Below are 17749 nucleotides of genomic sequence, written 5' to 3' on the forward strand. Positions count from 1 at the left end.
TTTTAAGAAGCTACTTTCCATCATGTTTTACTCAGTACTCATAAATAATATAGATAATTGCAGATGTTCATAACAAACAAGCAGAGAAAGTATACATATATAGTACAAAGGAAACAATAAAAATTCTGATGTGCTCCAAAAGCAGAAGGAATTCCTGGCAAATAGCAGCAGTGGCATCCAGGTCATTTTTTTAGTTGATGTAAGGCAATCATAAAGCCAAAAATAATACAGGGACAGACTTTATACAAAGCTAAACAAGGGCGCTGGCAGCCCACTTCTCTCTGCAGCACGTAGGTATTTCCTACCTCCTCCCCACATACAATATACATAGCTATTTCTTCCCTAAAAATTTGCATTAGGAAGGAGGAATATTGCTCATGGAAAGATACATTTAAAACTGCTGAAACTCCAAAATACATAAGCAGCATGCAATTAGGAAGATATTATGCTGACTGTAATAAGAAACTCTAAGTGAATCCACCCAGTTGCCCAAGAGTTAACATTATGCGTTTCTCATCAAAACCTCTTCCAAGAGGTTAAGCACACAATAGACTATCTAAAGCACAGCTAGAAAGGCTGCTTGAAATTCCACACATGTGCCTCAGCAATGTATTTCTATTAATGTCCAGTGTGTGTCAGCGTGAAGATAAGGTACCAACATCATGTCCAACCAGCCAGCTAGAGAATGGGATGCCGTGTAAAACATTGTCTGATGCTTAGAATCCAGAGAACAGTGGCGTTTGCAATCTCACCCGCTGCACACGTGTCTGATAACGCCACCAACGAGGAAAGGCAGCAGGAGCAAAACATCCTGCAGTTTTGGGAAACTAAAAAGAGAGGGAGAAAGAGGGAGGGAGGAAAGCAAACAAGAATGAAAATAAACTTCATCAGCAAATAGAAGTAGGTTAGAGGACGCCCAACTGTAGTAGAGGGTATAAGCAAACTAGAAAAAGCCTCAGAGAAATTTACTCTATCAGCTTGCTTTAACTTTTCTTTAAGGTGAGAAATAACATCAGAGCTTATTTTGATTTTTCCCATCATACCATGTAGACTCAGCCTCTTTCCAGTATGATCCAACAAAGCTGTTTGTACTGGGAGACTTGTGGAAAACATTGTATTTGATGAAATGTGACCTTGAACAGGAGATATCTGCTCTGTCGGGCCTGGTACTTGGGGCTCAAGAAGCCCTATGTTACCTGCTGCTGCATGGGAAACTGCTGGAATACCCCATGTCGGTCTGTGCTGTGCACTGACCAGTGTTATCACACGGGTAACATTCCAGCCCATCAGGAAACTTCCGATTAGCTTAACAGCTTCCTAATACAATCTGTAACTCACCTATCTTTGAGAAAAACAAACTCTGTGCGGATGAAGGAGTGGAATGCAGTGATCCTGACCGGGAGACCACTGTGCATCGAGGAGGTGGTGACCCCACAGAGCAGTGAAGCTGAGCTGGCACAGGCCTGTGCTGCACATACAGACACAGCACAGCCCTCAGGCCTCTCTGGTGCTGCACAGATTCCTCAGCATCCCAACAGAGGAGCCTGCAGGCAGCGGCCCCTCGGTAGCAGCCCCTGTGGGACCTTGCCTTTATCTACAAGAGCAGCAAGATGCTCTCATGTGAACATCCTTTAAGAACGGAGTTGTTTTCCTGTAAGAATGTAATTGCTCAAATGACGAGCAAGGAGGAACCTCTCCATCTGCACTGTATGCCACAGGACAATCCATCCGGGGTCTGTCCAATGCTGCATGAAAGCAGAGCTCCCGGCATCTGAAAGGATGTAAGATTTACTTGCTACCTGTACTCCTCTTTCTATTCTATCTTATTAAAACAGCTATTTTATGAAGCTACTTGTCAGCCTTTCCTACCAAGACCCAGGAAGAATCCTGCATCATTTCTCTCTCACACCACTGCCCAGTGCGAAATACTCCGCCCGTCTCAGGTACCTTCTCTACCATCCCTCTGCTGCCAACAAGGACCACATCAAGACATACACATTAAGGTTCCAAGAAAAGGTGGCAGAAGCACCAAAGCCAGTTTTCATGGCATTTAGGGAATTGGACAGAAATGACATCCAGTGGCAAGTCACATACCTCACATCCCCATCATCCGATAGTGCAAAAGCAATCAAAGTGTTACATTCAGTGCAAGCTTATTTCCTAGCTATCATATTAGCACTTAATAAGAGAGCAAGATTATAGATTTAAAGTAACACTTTCCAGTCAGAAACATCAAGAAAGTTTTCAGTGACCAAGAATCACTCATTCAAGATTCAAACACTGTCGTTTTTTAGACAGAATATGATGAACTGGAGGGCCAGGCCCAGAGAGTGGTGGTGAATGGAATGAAGTCCAGTTGGCGACCGGTCACGAGTGGTGTCCCACAGGGCTCGGTACTGGGGCCGGTTCTCTTCAACATCTTTATCAATGATCTGGACGAGGGGATCGAAAGCACCCTCAGTAAGTTTGCAGACGACACCAAGTCGGGTGGCAGTGTTGATCTGCTGGAGGGTAGAGAGGCTTTGCAGAGGGATCTAGACAGGCTGGCTGGATGGGCTGAGACCAACGGAATGAGGTTCAATAAGGCCAAGTGCCGGGTCCTGCACTTGGGTCACAACAACCCCAGGCAGCGCTACAGGCTTGGGGAAGAATGGCTGGAGAGCTGCCTGGCAGAAAAGGACCTGGGGGTGTTGGTCGACAGCAGGCTGAACATGAGCCAGCAGTGTGCCCAGGTGGCCAAAAAGGCCAACAGCATCCTGGCCTGTATCAAGAACAGTGTAGTGAGTAGGACCCGAGAGGTGATCGTCCCCCTGTACTCGGCACTGGTGAGACCCCACCTCGAGTACTGCGTCCAGCTTTGGGCCCCCTACCACAGGAAAGACATTGAGGTGCTGGAGCAGGTCCAGAGAAGGGCAACGAAGCTGGTGAGGGGTCTGGAGCACAAGTCTTACGAAGAGAGGCTGAGGGAGCTGGGGCTGTTCAGTCTGGGGAAGAGGAGACTGAGGGGAGACCTTATTGCTCTCTACAAGTACCTGAAAGGAGGCTGTAGAGAGGCGGGGGTCGGTCTCTTCTCCCAAGTTACAGATGATAGGACAAGAGGCAATGGCCTCAAGTTGCGCCAGGGGAAGTTCAGGTTAGATATTAGGAAATATTTCTTTACTGAAAGGGTTGTCAGGCATTGGAATGGGCTGCCCAGGGAGGTGGTTGAGGCACCATCCCTGGAGGTATTCAAGAGAGGAGTTGACATGGTGCTTGGGAATATGGATTAGTGTTGGGTAGTGTGGTGGTGTGTGTGGTTTGTTTGTGGGTGTTGTGTGTTTTTTGGGTTTTTGTGGTGTGGTGTTTTTTTTTTTTTTTTTTTTTTTTCATCGGTTGGACTAGATGATCCTAAAAGGTCCCTTCCAACCTAGGTGATTCTGTGAACACTGGAAAGCTATCACCAAACACTAAGGCAGACATATGTAATGTCTGTGTTTTAAGTATTTGGGACAAGAAAAATCATAATCCAAAAAATAAAGTTTAACCAAGCTAGTGGGAACTACACTCTTATAACACTCTCAGCCTTCATAACAACGACAATCTCATATCACAAACCATACCACATTTGACCAATACCGGCTTGTAGGAAAGGGAAGTCTACTGAAACACCCTGATGCATTACCAAATCTCTGCTGCTTATGCCCCCCCAAATTAGCTGCAAAATTAGAACAAAATTCTAGTACTCCACAGTAGTCTCACAGAACAAAAACAAATGCAGTACTAGCTTTGCTGGACCATTCATGGAAAAATATCAACATATTATTCTTTTATTTCTTTATGAATATTTTATAGATAGGGAAAAAGGAAGGCTAATCTTATCTTTTGCTTTTTAAATGATTGAGTGGCTTTACAGTAGCCCTAAGTCAGAACAAATGAATCTGGAAAAAGTTTCTGTGGAGTATATGAACTTGGTAGACAAAAAAAGAAAAGTGTGAATATGGGCACAGGAGAATTGAAGGCAAGACAGGAGAAGTAGGGAGCACCACAGACAACTTCAATTTGTTGCAGCTATAGATTTAAAAAGAGGCCAACCTTGTGATAAGGTTCCTTAACCCAAGAGACTACAAAAATGAGAAGCTCAAACGACCATCAGCTGCTGAAATCTGCAAAAACTCTCCAAACACAAATTAACCTTCAGTCAGGAGATAAAAGACTAGCTGCAGAAACTGGAAGTTGTTAAAAAAAAAAAATGCAATAAATGTCTGACAAATCAGAGCAGCAGTAGCAGGGAAAATAAGGAGTACATAGGCAGCATCTTACCCATAGCCAGATAACAGCTTTGCCTTCCCTCAAGAGAAGACGGAGAAAGAGGAAGTTTTCTTTTGGTTTGGCTTTGGTTTTACTTTCTGGGTTCATTGTAGTACACATTCTCCAAAACTGCTTTAGTTAAATTTAGACCTCACTAATGCTCCAGAGACTGGAAGTTAATAGCTTGCTGGAGGTAGAAGACATGTAGCACTTCACTATGCCAAGCTTAAGTTTAATGCAAACCTTTCCAAAGTCCACCATTCAATACTGCAAGATTACTTCCTATAGGGATCCCTTAAACATTTAATGGTTTCATAAAAAGAAGTAATTCCTTCACTGCAGAAATGCATCACTTCTACAGAAGAAGGTAACAGCCAAAGAGGACCCCAGCTGCGGGGGAAACAGAGGGATGGTCTGGCCAAAGACTATAGAATAACAGACCACTAACTTTACAGACTCCACACATGAATGCTTGTTTTTCAAAGGAAAGTATAGAAAAGTACCTCTTAGCTCAGACAGCAAGAATGAGAGAGATAGAAGGAACAAAGTCTGAAGCTATTCAGCCCAGTTATTTAAATCCCCCTATCAATAGCTTGCAACATTTTGTAATAAGTCATTAAGGCTTAAACCAAAAAACACATCTTTCCATTTGTATCAACACATTTAAATGGCAGTTTTACTCAATTAGTGAAAGCAATCGAAAACAACTGCATTGCATATTCTAGCCAAGGATAGTGCCACTCCTGCTGACCTGGTCAGAGCTCCCTTGCTGGTTTTGCACGCACTAAGGGTGGGTATAGGAGAGTTTGATATAGAGGAGGTGAATCCTCTGCAAACGGCCAAGCTGCAGGGAGCAACACCCATTGGGAGGTACTGCCCCCAAAGCTGGCAGTACCCACACTAGAATTAAGGTTCTACTAAGTGCACTAGTCATTTCCTAAAGAAAACCTAAAAATTAATCTGAAAAAAAAAAAAGTGTCATTCCTTAGTAAATACACATAGATACTTGTTGCCAATAACTGTAACATCAATGAAAATCAACTTGGAGAAAAAAAAAACCCGAAGGGGCTTTTTCCTCATTTTGCACTATTATTTGAAACAAGCCTCCACAATTTTCAATTTAAATCAGTTTTCTGTTAAACCCACAGAAAACTTCAATCAAGAACATTTACAGAAATTAAAGAACCACTAAACCCCAAGATTTGCATTAGCAATGTCTCCTCCCAGAACCAATCTATTTCATAGAATTTTTTTACATATAGACTTGGAATTTTCTACATATAGTAATTTCCCACATATAGGCTTGCAACTTTAGAAAGAGAAGTGGTTTTGCTCAATATGCTACATTTTAGCTGTAGAGCAAACAGGACCAACAAAACTAGCCCTGATGCGAGCAGTATCCAAACCATAATGCAAAGCTCACAGAGAAAATACGTTTCATTACATCAATCCAAACAAATAGGGAGTAAAAAACGACAAGTTTTGACCACAGAGGCCTCTGACCTCAAAACCAGCAGTCTCGCTTCACTGATGGCCCCACGCTGTCACAGTTTCAAGAGTTTACTGCATCCGCTTTACTGGATCTCAGCTGGTCACTCCAGCTTGTCACAACGATATGAGATTATGCACCACAAAACCCTTGTCTAATCTAGAGATGCTTACCTATGGTTAATCAGCCAGGATAAAGCTGATCCCCAGCTTAACACAAAGTAAATGAAAGCCTTAACAAAACTAAATCGTGTTCAGCACCATTTCTAAAACCATCCTCAGTACCAGCTCAGCTGCATCTACAGCTGATACCACTGATCAACAGTGGACAATTCACAGCAAAAAATGTAAGCAAGATTGGCTTGAAGCTTCATCAATGACCAGAAACCTAAAGAACTTTCCATGAACAGGCCAACTGGATCATTCCTCTACTCATACAATGCCCAAAAGAAAACACTACTCCACCTGATAACTCCTGTTACTACCACCAAAATCCTCCTCCATTGCATCAATCTATGAATTGGGCTGTTTGTGCTGCTTTCAGCAATTTTAAGCAATTTTACCTCCACATTCTTTGAAACGGGGAAGAAAACATACCAGTTAAAATGTCAGCAGACCAATATACACTAAATCAAGGGTGCAAGTGTCCAAAACATGCCACAGGCAAAGTCCAAGAGTTCAGAATCCCACATTCACAAGATGACACCCACATCAAAACCCACTGCCCTGATCAAAAGCATTCCCCAACTTAGCATTCTTCTTTCAGCCCTTCTCAATCAACAAGAGAAGAGAGACTGTGAAGAGCAAAGAAATTATTTCTGGGCAAGAAATCATCTGAAAGAATCCAACAGCCTATGACCAATTATAATCAGCTACTGGAGCAACCAGAGACAAACCCTAAACCCGTAGTGAGCATTTCCTTCCATGCTTATATTCCAGGCCACACTAATCACAACAGTGCAATGCTGGAGCCACCAGACAGCAAAGGCTGCCATCCAGCAAGCCAGTGAGCCCGGCATGACCAGGAACCCTGGGAATAGTGAGCCATTCATCATTGACAGCTGGAGAAACGCCTTCCCAGCAATTTAGGAATTCTGTGTCCGGTCTGTTTTCACGCAGCAACCAATGCCCATCAGTCTTGTCTGAAAAAGCTAATCATGGTGCAAAGTTTGTCCTACCATCACCCCATTTCTGAATTCATTCTTTCAAAGTGGGATAGAAGATGACGACTTTTGGTCAATAACTCTGACAAAGCCATTATCCGAGGGGTATTAAATGGGGAGATAAGAACTTCAGGGCTTTGCACAAATCATATTAGTTCAATTCTCAAATCCGGGTAATGCTTCTTTTCAAAGTATTAATTTCATTTATTCTATTTGCTCTCCCTCTGTCCTGATAACATAGGCGCACATGGCCCCTAAATGAGATCCTCCTATTTTATAAGTTATAATCCTCCCTTTCTAGAGTAGTAATGAGATGTCTTCGCTTAATCGCGTTTATTTCCGCCACCCCCCCCAGCTTCTGCTTTTCTCCATTCCCATTCCACATTGATTTGTCTCAAAGGTTTCAGCAAAAAACATCAGGCAGGGAGTCACTGGCTCCAAGAGGCTCACGATGCATATGCTGCACAGCCTTAGGAGATTACAAAAGCAGAAAGGAGAAAAAAAGAGCAGCTTTTCTTGCAAAGTTTCTTTTGTTGGTAAGAAAGAGGAAAAAAGAAAGCCAAAAGAACTGAGAAGTTCAGAGAAGAGGTTTTGATTAATTGGAAATGAAAAAGGAAAGACTCCTGGTACAGGGGAAAGGTGAGACTATTCACAACACAGTGAAGCAATTAAATAGCTTGACTACGACAATTTTGGAAGTTCCTCATGCTAGAAATGAAAAAGGATTTAAAGATAACTGTATTAATTCTTGGATATTTCACATGAGACTTAAGGCATGCTACAAGCATTAGTTAAACACCCTAGGCTCTGCTGTGAAGTACTGTACATATAATCCTTGTTGTCTTTTAAGTACTCACAGCATTAAATTATTCAGAGAGTCCAGTCAGCACCATGATCCTGCAGTGCTGTACAAACAAACAAAACATTTTTTCTCTAATACAAATTGGTGAGAGTTCTTCTGCAGCAGCTTAGCAGACTACTTCCATTTGAGCCAGTCCCACATGGTTAATCAAAAGCCATATTCAAAGAGGGAATCGAATGCTGCAGTGTTTCTCCTTACTGAGCTATTTTGCTTCTTAAACTAAAACTTTAAGGAGTTTTACTCAAAACCTAAGGTATCTAGAAGCTAAGTAGCTCATTCAAAGTCATAAAAAAAAAAAGAAAGATCCAAAACAAAAACATAGAACAGAACCCTGGTACTTAACTCTAAATCCCTGTTGTAACCAGTGTAACATGTCAAGAAAAAAACAAAATTTAAAAAAAAAAGCACCAAACAAACCACAAAAACCCAACAATAAGTTAATCTGCACCCTACCCCACAAATGATGAAGTAACTGGCCCCAGAAGCTGACAGCAAGTTCTTTATCAACGGTTAGCTGTAGTCCACGCTCTCTTCAGGAATATGCACTATATAATAAGACTGAAGAAGTGCTTCATAGCAATACTGCCAATAATAAAAGTCAGTTAATGAAAACCATAAAGAACAGATTAAATGAGAAGCAACGCTCAGCACAATCAAAATGAAATCATTTCAAAATACAGCTATCATATTTGGATTTATGGTCTACAAGTGGTAAGGTTAAAGGAGAATATTGCAGCACTACTGTACAAGAGAAGGCTACTAGTCACCAAACTATTGATATGTTAAAGGCACATGGCAGCTCAAGATCTTAATGTAAATATTAAAAAATAAATAAAACAAACAAAACTTTGTAATTACATGTGGCATGATTTTCAATTTTTACTAAATTAAGTGCTGCTAGAAGCAAATTATTCATCCGCTAATTCTTTTATGGGAGTTGCCCCATTTTTCTCTGGCTTCCCTAGTAGGTCACAACAACAAAAAGCCTGGAAGTTGTACCCTTATAAATTTAAGCAGATAATTTTCAGTGTCATCTGCACCTGGACTACCACTGGGCACCTGGAGTTCCACTACTGACTTCTACCTGAAAGAGAAGACTGACACAGAAGAGACGAAAGAACAACTCACACCCATTATTCGCCTCATACGCTAGGCCTAAAAAGCAGAAAAGTGAGCAAGAAACATTCAAGCCCTCTTCTAAATTAAAGGAAGAAAACAATACTGGAAGACAAAGGACAGATATGATTTGAGTAGGATTAAGACAACACAATAAGGTAACCATGACTAAAAGGAAACTGTAGCCAAGATAAAGCAAGTCTGATAGGGATCCAAATAATTTAGAAGGCTGGCACAAACAGTTCCTGCTTACGAAGACATCTAGAAGCCGACAGACAACAGTTTTGACCTCATCTCTGCAAGGACAGGCTAGACTATTCCATTTATAAGGATCTTAAATCTATGACTGATCAAGATAGTTAAAGACCAATGAAATTTAACAGTTTCTCATTCTTGCACCATACTCCGGGCTAACACTCCATGGTCACTATCTTTTATGGGTTACACAAAGAGAGCCTGATCAGATTTTTGCAGATCATGAAGTATGCAATATCTGGGTATGCAACACTGCACGATTAAAAGTTAATTCGAATAATAGAATAGCTTTTGCATGTTAGAGGTGAGGTCTCAACTCATTTTAGAGATGTCCTCTTTACACTTCACAAATATTGCCTGACTCTGCTGGTCACATTTCTCCAGGATTACTCTGCACCTCACTGCAGGAGGGCCGGGCTGTACTTCTGAGCTGGGTCACACCATTAGATTGGACAATAAATCCACTAGCTTCTTTCCTCATGCCCCTTTACAGAAGCCCATTAATTGCATTCATAAAGAGAATATTCTATTTCTAGTGGAAAGAGAGTTAATACTGCACCTGCTGACCCAGATGTCCTAGGTACACGTCCTATGCAGAGGAATGGAAGCCACCGGCCTCAGACATCACTATCCTAAAGCTCAGCTTCCCATGACTAGGGTACAATCCACCAAGAAGAATTTCCTACAATACTGCTGTCCTGGATATGGCTTGTGAACAGCTGCTATCTCAGAGACCTACCAACCCAAACACATGCAAATGTTATCATGGAGTCAAAAAGCACAAACGGGTCCAAAACCACAAATGGACAAATTCATGGAAGACAATTGCCTTAAGGAGACTGTTAAATACCAAGGTGAAAATAACTCTTGTTAAAGAAGCCTCTAAGCCCCAGAATGGCAGAATTGAGGGTACGCAGGTGGGAAATGTTGTTATACACCTGCCCTGTTCTCATGTTCTCCGTAAGCAGCTGCTATGGATCACTATCAGAGATGGACTATAGCTAGAAGGACCTTCTGTCTGAACCACTATGGCTGTCCTTATATAAATTTTATAACCTCAAAATGCTTCACAGCCAAGTCACATGCCTGGGTAAGCCATGCCTATCAGCATTCAACATACAGAAAAAACATGCTCATAGAAAAGTTCTTAGTTAAATCAAGTGCATGCAACAGTTCGGTAGGATGAAAGAAACACAATGAAGACCATCATTACTCAAGTTTGTCCTCTCCCTAAACCATCCTTTTGAAGTGTACCAGGCATGGAAAATTGCTCTTAGTCTAGTTCTCTCAATAAACAGTTTCAACATCACAGTCTAAATGAACAAGCAATTCGAGCTCACTGTGGCAAGCATAGTCCCACCTCGCTGTCACACCCTGACACTTCATACCACTGCAGGTCAGGAAAAAGTGGCAGTTCCAGTAAGACTCTGCATTGTTTAAAGGCAGTATACCATTGCCCTAGCAATGCTAGCATTTAAAAGAAAATAATATAAAATAGTACCATGTGAATATTAAGCACCAACGACAACCCCAATCTACTGTAGGGATAAAAACCTTTTGCTCTACTCAGTCTCATCTCACTGTATTTCTGCCTCCATCACTGCTCTTCTCAGCACTGGTAGGACAATAACCCAACGGGTTATCCCAGCAACACCAAGGTGTCTGACTAACAGTAAAGGCAGCAGCAAGAAGTCTCCAAAAGTAAGTCTGCCTACTGGGCAAAAACAGGTCGGTTTGGGAGTTGGTGGTGTGTACAAAAAGGGTTTATGCTTCCTGGTACCTAAAAATTAATCTTAAGCCTTCTTCAAGATGTTACAATACTTGACAATTTTATAACAGTTCTTCTGCTACCAGCATCATAAAAGACTCAAACAACAGAACTCATTATTACTTTTTATTCACTTGAGTATTTGCACAATTATATTCTAGAAAAATGGAGCTAAGTTTCAGGATAGATGAGGTCAGCAGAATCTGACCCTGCGTATATTGAAACATTCATTTCATACAATTGATAGTTTAAAAGAGCTTTCTCTAGCTCAGACAATGACCCCATATACACACATCACACTGACGTGCCACAGGGAAAACTGTCCCCAGCACAGTCACTGCTTATGCCTTTTCCTGCAAGCTTGGCCTCAGCGTCACTGAATGACGTGCTGCAGGTGTAGCTTACCAGCTCCAGTGTAAGCCCAACATAAGTGATGAACTGGGTGCTGATGAGCGCTTCAGCCTAAATCAAAGTTTCTAAGCTCACCACACAAGTGACATTTAATGAATCCCCTCAAGCAGAGAGATTTTACCCTGTCCTGTATGGAAACATACCGGAGTTTTTTGCTACTCACCAGCTGGGCCGTTCTCTGCCTCTCTTCATTAGTGTTGTTCCTTTCCCACTGAAGGGCAGTATTCAAGGCCTCACTGGCTGCTTCCCTTTCTCTTTTGGCCAGACGGAGCAACTCCTCTTGGACCAGTGCCTGTTCTTGCTCATACCTGTATGAGCACCAAAGGCACACAGAGAGAAGGTGATCAGCAGACTTCTCGAACAGGGTCATGGCTTAGCATGGACTATTCCTGCCCAGAGCCAAAACACAAATCCATAACCTATTTGACACAAAGTCTGCTCGCAGCCCCTCCATTATCAGCAGGAATTCAAAAGTTCAACAAACTTTAAACACGACCTGCAGCTTCAGTGAGCTACAGCTCTGCCAACAACAGTAGACTTTGCATCGTATAAACTTTATACTTCAGCTATATTTAGCTCTGTTAAGTACTTAATAATTATCACCTGTAAACAGTGAGAATAGAAAGTATTTAGTTAGATACATAGGTACTGCTTTGGAAAAGATCAAGGGATGTACAACAATAAAAGGAGTCAGCCTCTCTGACAATGCTGCCCTTCTACTCTAGAAGGGAAAGAAAAAAAAGAAAAACCACATAAAATGCATGCAGCAACAGCACAGAAAGAAGCAGCCTCGTCAAGTCCATAGCCTGGACACCTGAATCTCAGATTGCTGTGAAAGAAATTTTGTCCAATTCAAGCCTTTGAAATGCCACATGCAAGCAGAGAGAGCTTAACATGAAGTGAATCACAAAATAAATTAGGTTAGATGGGACCTTTGAAGGTTATCTATTCCAGCCTTCTGCTCAAAGCAGAACTAACTTCAAGGTTAGATGAGGTTACTTGGGGCCTCCTCCAGTCAACCATTGATGATCTCCAAGGGTGGAGATTCTATATCCTTTCGGTGCAACCTGCTCCAATGCTTCACTGCTCTCTGACTGACTGGCATTTCCCCCTCTAGTTCTCATACCCAGTCAGAACTTCCTCACTGCAATTTGTGTCCTTTCCACTGCATTTCTGACCCTACCTCTCCTTCCCCAGATCAGGTATTTGGGATGCAGTGCATAGCTCAGCACTGAAAACTGCTAGGAATTTCAATTCCCCAGTCCCCAAGAAAGTGAACCAGTTTTTCACATACTTCCTTGGTTGTATCTCTGACTTTGCTAAGGACAGTGTGATTGATGCAACAGGGTTTTCTTTCAACAGGTTTGGCCAGTCAGTTGTAATACTAAAAAACCCACCACAAATAGAGACTGCTTTTCACTGTTAACAGGAAAAGACCAATCTTTACAGCATTAAGAACACACAGACAGATCAGGCCAGCAGTTTTATAACAGAAAGCTACCAAGCTACACAGAACTGAAGTTCTCACTGCCCTGCAATGCCTAGAACTAGGAGGAGATGCTGTGGTTCTGTCAGAGAGAAACGCTTTCTTCTGCAATTTTTTTTTCCTTACCCTTACCCCCATCTTCACAGTTACTTCTATCTTAATACGATAAAATACCCTGATATGAAAAATTCATAGCATTCTAGCACTGGCTGACAGGCATTACATCCAGTCTAGGAAAAGGAGAAGGAATGGAAACAGATATGTAAGATGGATCTGATTATTTCAGGCATAAACTGAATTAAACCCATCACCACGTTTGAGATTCCAAAATCCCTAAGGGAAGTATCAAACACTTAGACTCCTTCATTTGTCCCAGAAAAGGCAACTGTACTCAAGTTTATGCTCTATTGGTCTTGCAGTGCACACCACACACAAGTTTTCTGTAGTTACCCAGTCATTACATTGGTCCTCTCTGTTTCTCCACTCCAATTGCCCACAGCTCCCCTGACTGCTCCTTTTGGCTAAGGGACAGGCTTCCTTAAAAAAATGTGTTCCGTGGCCCTGAACTGAAAAAGGCTTCAAAGGGCATTCTCAGGCATTAAAATATACAGGCACTGTGCTTGAATTGAAGTTAAATATGTATGTGTGTATATATATTCAAAAAGGAGTTAAACTATTGTCTTTTTCAAGAACTTCACCTCACCTTCTGTACAGCTCCTGCTCTGCAGCAGAAGACTTCTCACCAGAGTCACCTGCCATTGGTGGCTGGATTCCTAGAAAGAAGAATAGAAACCTATGACAACTATAGTACAAAACATAGTCCTTCATCACATCATAAATTATTTGAGGAGAATTTCATATCTGAGTGTTATCCCATCAAGAAGAAAAAAAACAACATATCTTGAAAAGTCTGAAAAAATTTAAGTTTGATGGATGGAGTTTGAATTCATGAAACAAAGAGACACTGACAGCATTGTCTTCAACAAGGCACATTGAACAAGGCATGCTACAGAACCTTCTAGGCAAGGATGTTAACTCCTCAAATTCTGGTTTATACTGAAGCATAAGCATGGGTTTAGACCTACTTTCCATTTCCTTCCTCTAGTTCATTAAGTCTTCCCCTTGACCTCCTGCTTTCCTTGTGATGACAAGGGATCCCACAAATGGAGATGAAATTATTTGGTAGAGTTCAGGCCATCCATAAGGCTGAATCCACTTTCAGGAAAGATGTAGGCTAACAGCAAACAAATCTCTAAAAGCAAAGGCCTGGTTCCCTAACTTCACGTCAGTCTGAATGCCTTAAACAAATCCACACTGATAACATATATCAACAAAGTGTACTTCAGAACCAAGAGAAGTCAAATAGTTTTCTGACCTGTAAAGAAAGACAAGTTCAGAAACCAAGTTATCATCATCTGCTTGGCAAGCTGTGCTTAGTCAGTCTATCCTTCCCTATGAGCTTATTTCCAAAGAACAAAAGGCAGTATTTCCCCCACCCATCCACTCCCTGTGCACAGAAAGGAGACAACAAGGCAGCTTGCCAGCAATGAAAGATAAAATAAAAAATTTCTGCTTTGCTTACTGCAAATTCATCTGAAAGCCTAGAAACATTCACAAAGTGATACAGTTCATTAAAGTATCTGAGAAGGGTATTTGGTATTCCAAAGATGGAGAAAGAAAGGACCCAGAAAAACAAGTTGTCTTGTGGTCTTAAGACCACACAGCAACTGAGCTAGAACCAGAGCTTTCCAACTGCTCCAACTGCCAGGTGACACACCTACCTTTCAGGAACATGAAGAGGATGTCACAGGACTGTAACATTCAAGGCATTCAATGATGCTAATATCTACAAACATTAAAGTGTTACAGGCTAATCAAAGAGCTCCTCTCACAGGAAGATAGTCTTCAAAAACATAGCCATACCACATAACATCCAGTGGCAGGGCTACCGAGAAGCGTGTCAAAACAGCCAGCAGACCTGAGAGGGATTGACAGTACCTGTAGGAGATTTGGGTTTCCCTTCCGCAGCTGGTGAAGATGGAGCTGTGCCGCTGGATGAACGGGGCGATCTCTGGTTGTCCCTTTTACTTTGAGAAGATTCTTTCATTCGGTTCACTACCTCTTCAGTGAGCTGAAACATACATACACGGGAAAGAAATTAACTAAGTCAACTCTTAACGCGTGTATGTTTCACTATAAGAGCTCCCCATTTGTTAGTTTCCAAGCTACTGCAAAAGTGTTACCAGTTATCTCATTTCAATGCCACAGTCCTTTGAATCCAGGTAGTCAACATCTGTACATTGACTTTATATTTAAAAAAAAAAACAAACAACCAAACATACCCTATCAGTAAGTAATAAAACCTCTTATCTACTGACCCTAAAGGCTTCACTGCACAATGACAATTAATCTTCCACAAATATTAAGTTAAATGATTAGTCAAAATGGGATGAAAAATAAGTAACCACAGCAAAACACACTCTGCAATCCCATTTCAGACAAATCTTAGGGGAAAAACCAGATAAAAGTATGAAGAAGCAACAGCAATGAAAGTCATGGTAGTAATAAAAAACCACCTTAAATTACCAATGAAAGATAGGGAGACAAATCTTGATGTGGAAAAAAAATGTTCTTTAACGATAACACCAGCACTCTCCAGGGCTTGTTTTCACAACACACACACGTAGATGTCCGATCGAAGTTCAGAAAGCAGCTTCCCACTGCGCCTCCTAGAAACACCCCTAATCCTCACTAATCCCCACAGCCTCCTATCTCCCTGCATGTTCAGACAGTGGTGCTTTGCCAAGGCTCTTGGTATCAGTAACAAGTGCAGAGGTGTCTCCTCTCGGATGCCCTCAGAGCCTGGTAGGGCCTTTAGCATCAAACTGCTTGCAAAGCACAAGCAGGGGCAAGATGGGGTCTTAAACTGTGATGAGGCAAAGAGGGTTGAGATCAGAGTCTGGGAGGGCAGATGAAGGGCTGGTGTGTCACACTCCAGAAGAGCCCTGCTCAGGCACTTAGCCCTCCTTCCCACCACCCTCCAGCCATCCTATCGCCTCTCCAACCCTCAGCTCCTTCAGCCTTACGGTTTTTATTTCCTTCTTCCTTCCTGGTTTTCCCAACTCACCCCCTGCCAGCCCTGCACCGCATCCCCTGACCTCCCTTGCCCTACCCCACCACTCCAGCAGGGCCTCCCTCAGCCCAGCTCCCTGCCCTCGGCCCCCACAGCCTCCCCGCCTCCATCACCCGGCCCGCCTCACCCTGATGCCCTGCAGCACCCGCACTTGCTCCCGCTCATCCAGCCCGAAGGAGACCTTCCTGCCGCCGTGGCTGCTCTCGCTGCCCCCCATGCTGGCGGCGCTGGGGACGCCTCTTCCCGCCGCGCCCCCCCTCACACCGGGCTGCCGCGGAGAAGTGAGCGCCTCTCCCCTTCCCCCGCCTGCCAACATACCCGCGCCCCATTGGCGGCCGTCTGCAGGACGGCCAATAGCGCGGCGCGGTGCTGGCGGCCAGCCGCGGTGCAGGCTGGGTGCTGTAGTCCGCCGGCGGCCGCTGGGCGGGCGGCCTGGCACGGCCCCGGAGCCAGGGTACGGGCCCCCTGCCACAGACCCACGGCGGCACCGAAGCGTCCCCGGGCTCGGTCTGTAGCCCTTGGCTTCGCTGGGCTTCCTCCTCCCCGTCCTCCACAACTTTGGGTTTGAACGCAGGATCAAACCACCCCGAAAACTTCCTCTGCCGTACACCCCACCCCTGGGGTTTCTTCGCTGGGTCACAATCACGGAAGGAGGAAAACCAGCCCACATGAAACCACGCAGGAAATAAGCCAGAAAACCACAAAGCTTAGCTCCAAAACTCCAGGTGATTTTCCAGAATCCAGGTGATTTTCCCTCAGCAGCACTGAGAGGACGCAGCTCCCAAGGGCATCCCCTCATCCCACCAGGAAGCCCTTGTCCGCCCTCACACACTTTCTCCAGAGTCCTGGAGGGAGCTCACCAGCCCAACACGCCAGCTCACCTTTCTCTGTTACAGCAGCTGCTCCGTGGGCAGAGCTCACCTCTCAGCTCCTGCCAGTCACCCTGTTCCAGCCAGACCTACAAACGGTCCTACAACTACCTGAAAGGAGGCTGTAGAGAGGCGGGGGTCGGTCTCTTCTCCCAAGTCACAGGCGATAGGGACATGAGGAAATGACCTCAAGTTGTGCCAGGGGAGGTTCAGGTTGGATATTAGGAAACATTTTTACACGGAAAGGGTTATTAAGCACTGGAATGGGCTGCCCAGGGAAGTGGTTGAAGCACCATCCCTGGAGGTTTTCAAAAGACGGGTTGACTTAGTGCTTAGTGACATGGTTTAGTGATGGGGTTTTTTTATCAGAGTCAGGTTGATGGTTGAACTAGATGATCTTAAAGGTCCCTTCCAACCTAGACAATTCTATGATTCTATGACTGCCGTTACTTGCTGTGATGGTCACACACAGGTCCCACCTGGGTGAGGCTATCGCAGATACGGTCCCCATCACGAGGCATGGCTGATTCACAGCCTAAACCAGAGGAACAAGAAAAAAGACAACACATCACACAGGCAGCTGGACCAATTAAAAAAAAGCAGCTTTGAAGGCTCTTTTCCAAATAAACTTTCTGCGTTCCCAGGAACACAGGCCACGTGATGACCTAGACAATTTTGTGCATTTGTAACTACAAAGTTAAGGAAGCCATGGTATCAACATGCTACTTGTCTACCTCTTAGTAGCGCACTGGAGTGGTTTTAATTGTTTAATGCTTATTCTTCACTGCAGCTAATGAGGCAACCACAGCTTTGACTCAGCAGTGGGACTCTGGCCAGCTTTAAGGGACTGTCTAGGACTCTCTGCCCTCTGGAGATATCCAGGCCTCTTCAATAGCGTGCTCCTGGAAACA

General features: G+C 43.5%; 1 protein-coding gene across 3 annotated transcripts in view; it reads right to left on the reverse strand.

Moving 5' to 3' along the window:
- CHCHD6 (coiled-coil-helix-coiled-coil-helix domain containing 6) overlaps positions 1-16263 on the reverse strand; it is a 116379-nt gene extending 100116 nt beyond the window's left edge. Inside the window, exons 1-4 of one of the 3 annotated variants that reach the window (XM_074152057.1) lie at positions 16097-16263; positions 14835-14967; positions 13540-13609; positions 11514-11658 (exon numbers count right to left, since the gene is read on the reverse strand). In XM_074152057.1, the coding sequence (XP_074008158.1) occupies positions 11514-11658; positions 13540-13609; positions 14835-14967; positions 16097-16186 (438 nt within the window). In that variant the 5' untranslated portion in view covers positions 16187-16263. The remainder of the gene's footprint in view (positions 1-11513; positions 11659-13539; positions 13610-14834; positions 14968-16096) is intronic. The other 2 variants (XM_074152056.1, XM_074152054.1) reach the window with 2 other exon arrangements.
- Positions 16264-17749: the final 1486 nt, after the last annotated feature.

This window comes from Numenius arquata, chromosome 8, assembly GCF_964106895.1.
Source record: "Numenius arquata chromosome 8, bNumArq3.hap1.1, whole genome shotgun sequence".
Taxonomy (NCBI): domain Eukaryota; kingdom Metazoa; phylum Chordata; class Aves; order Charadriiformes; family Scolopacidae; genus Numenius; species Numenius arquata.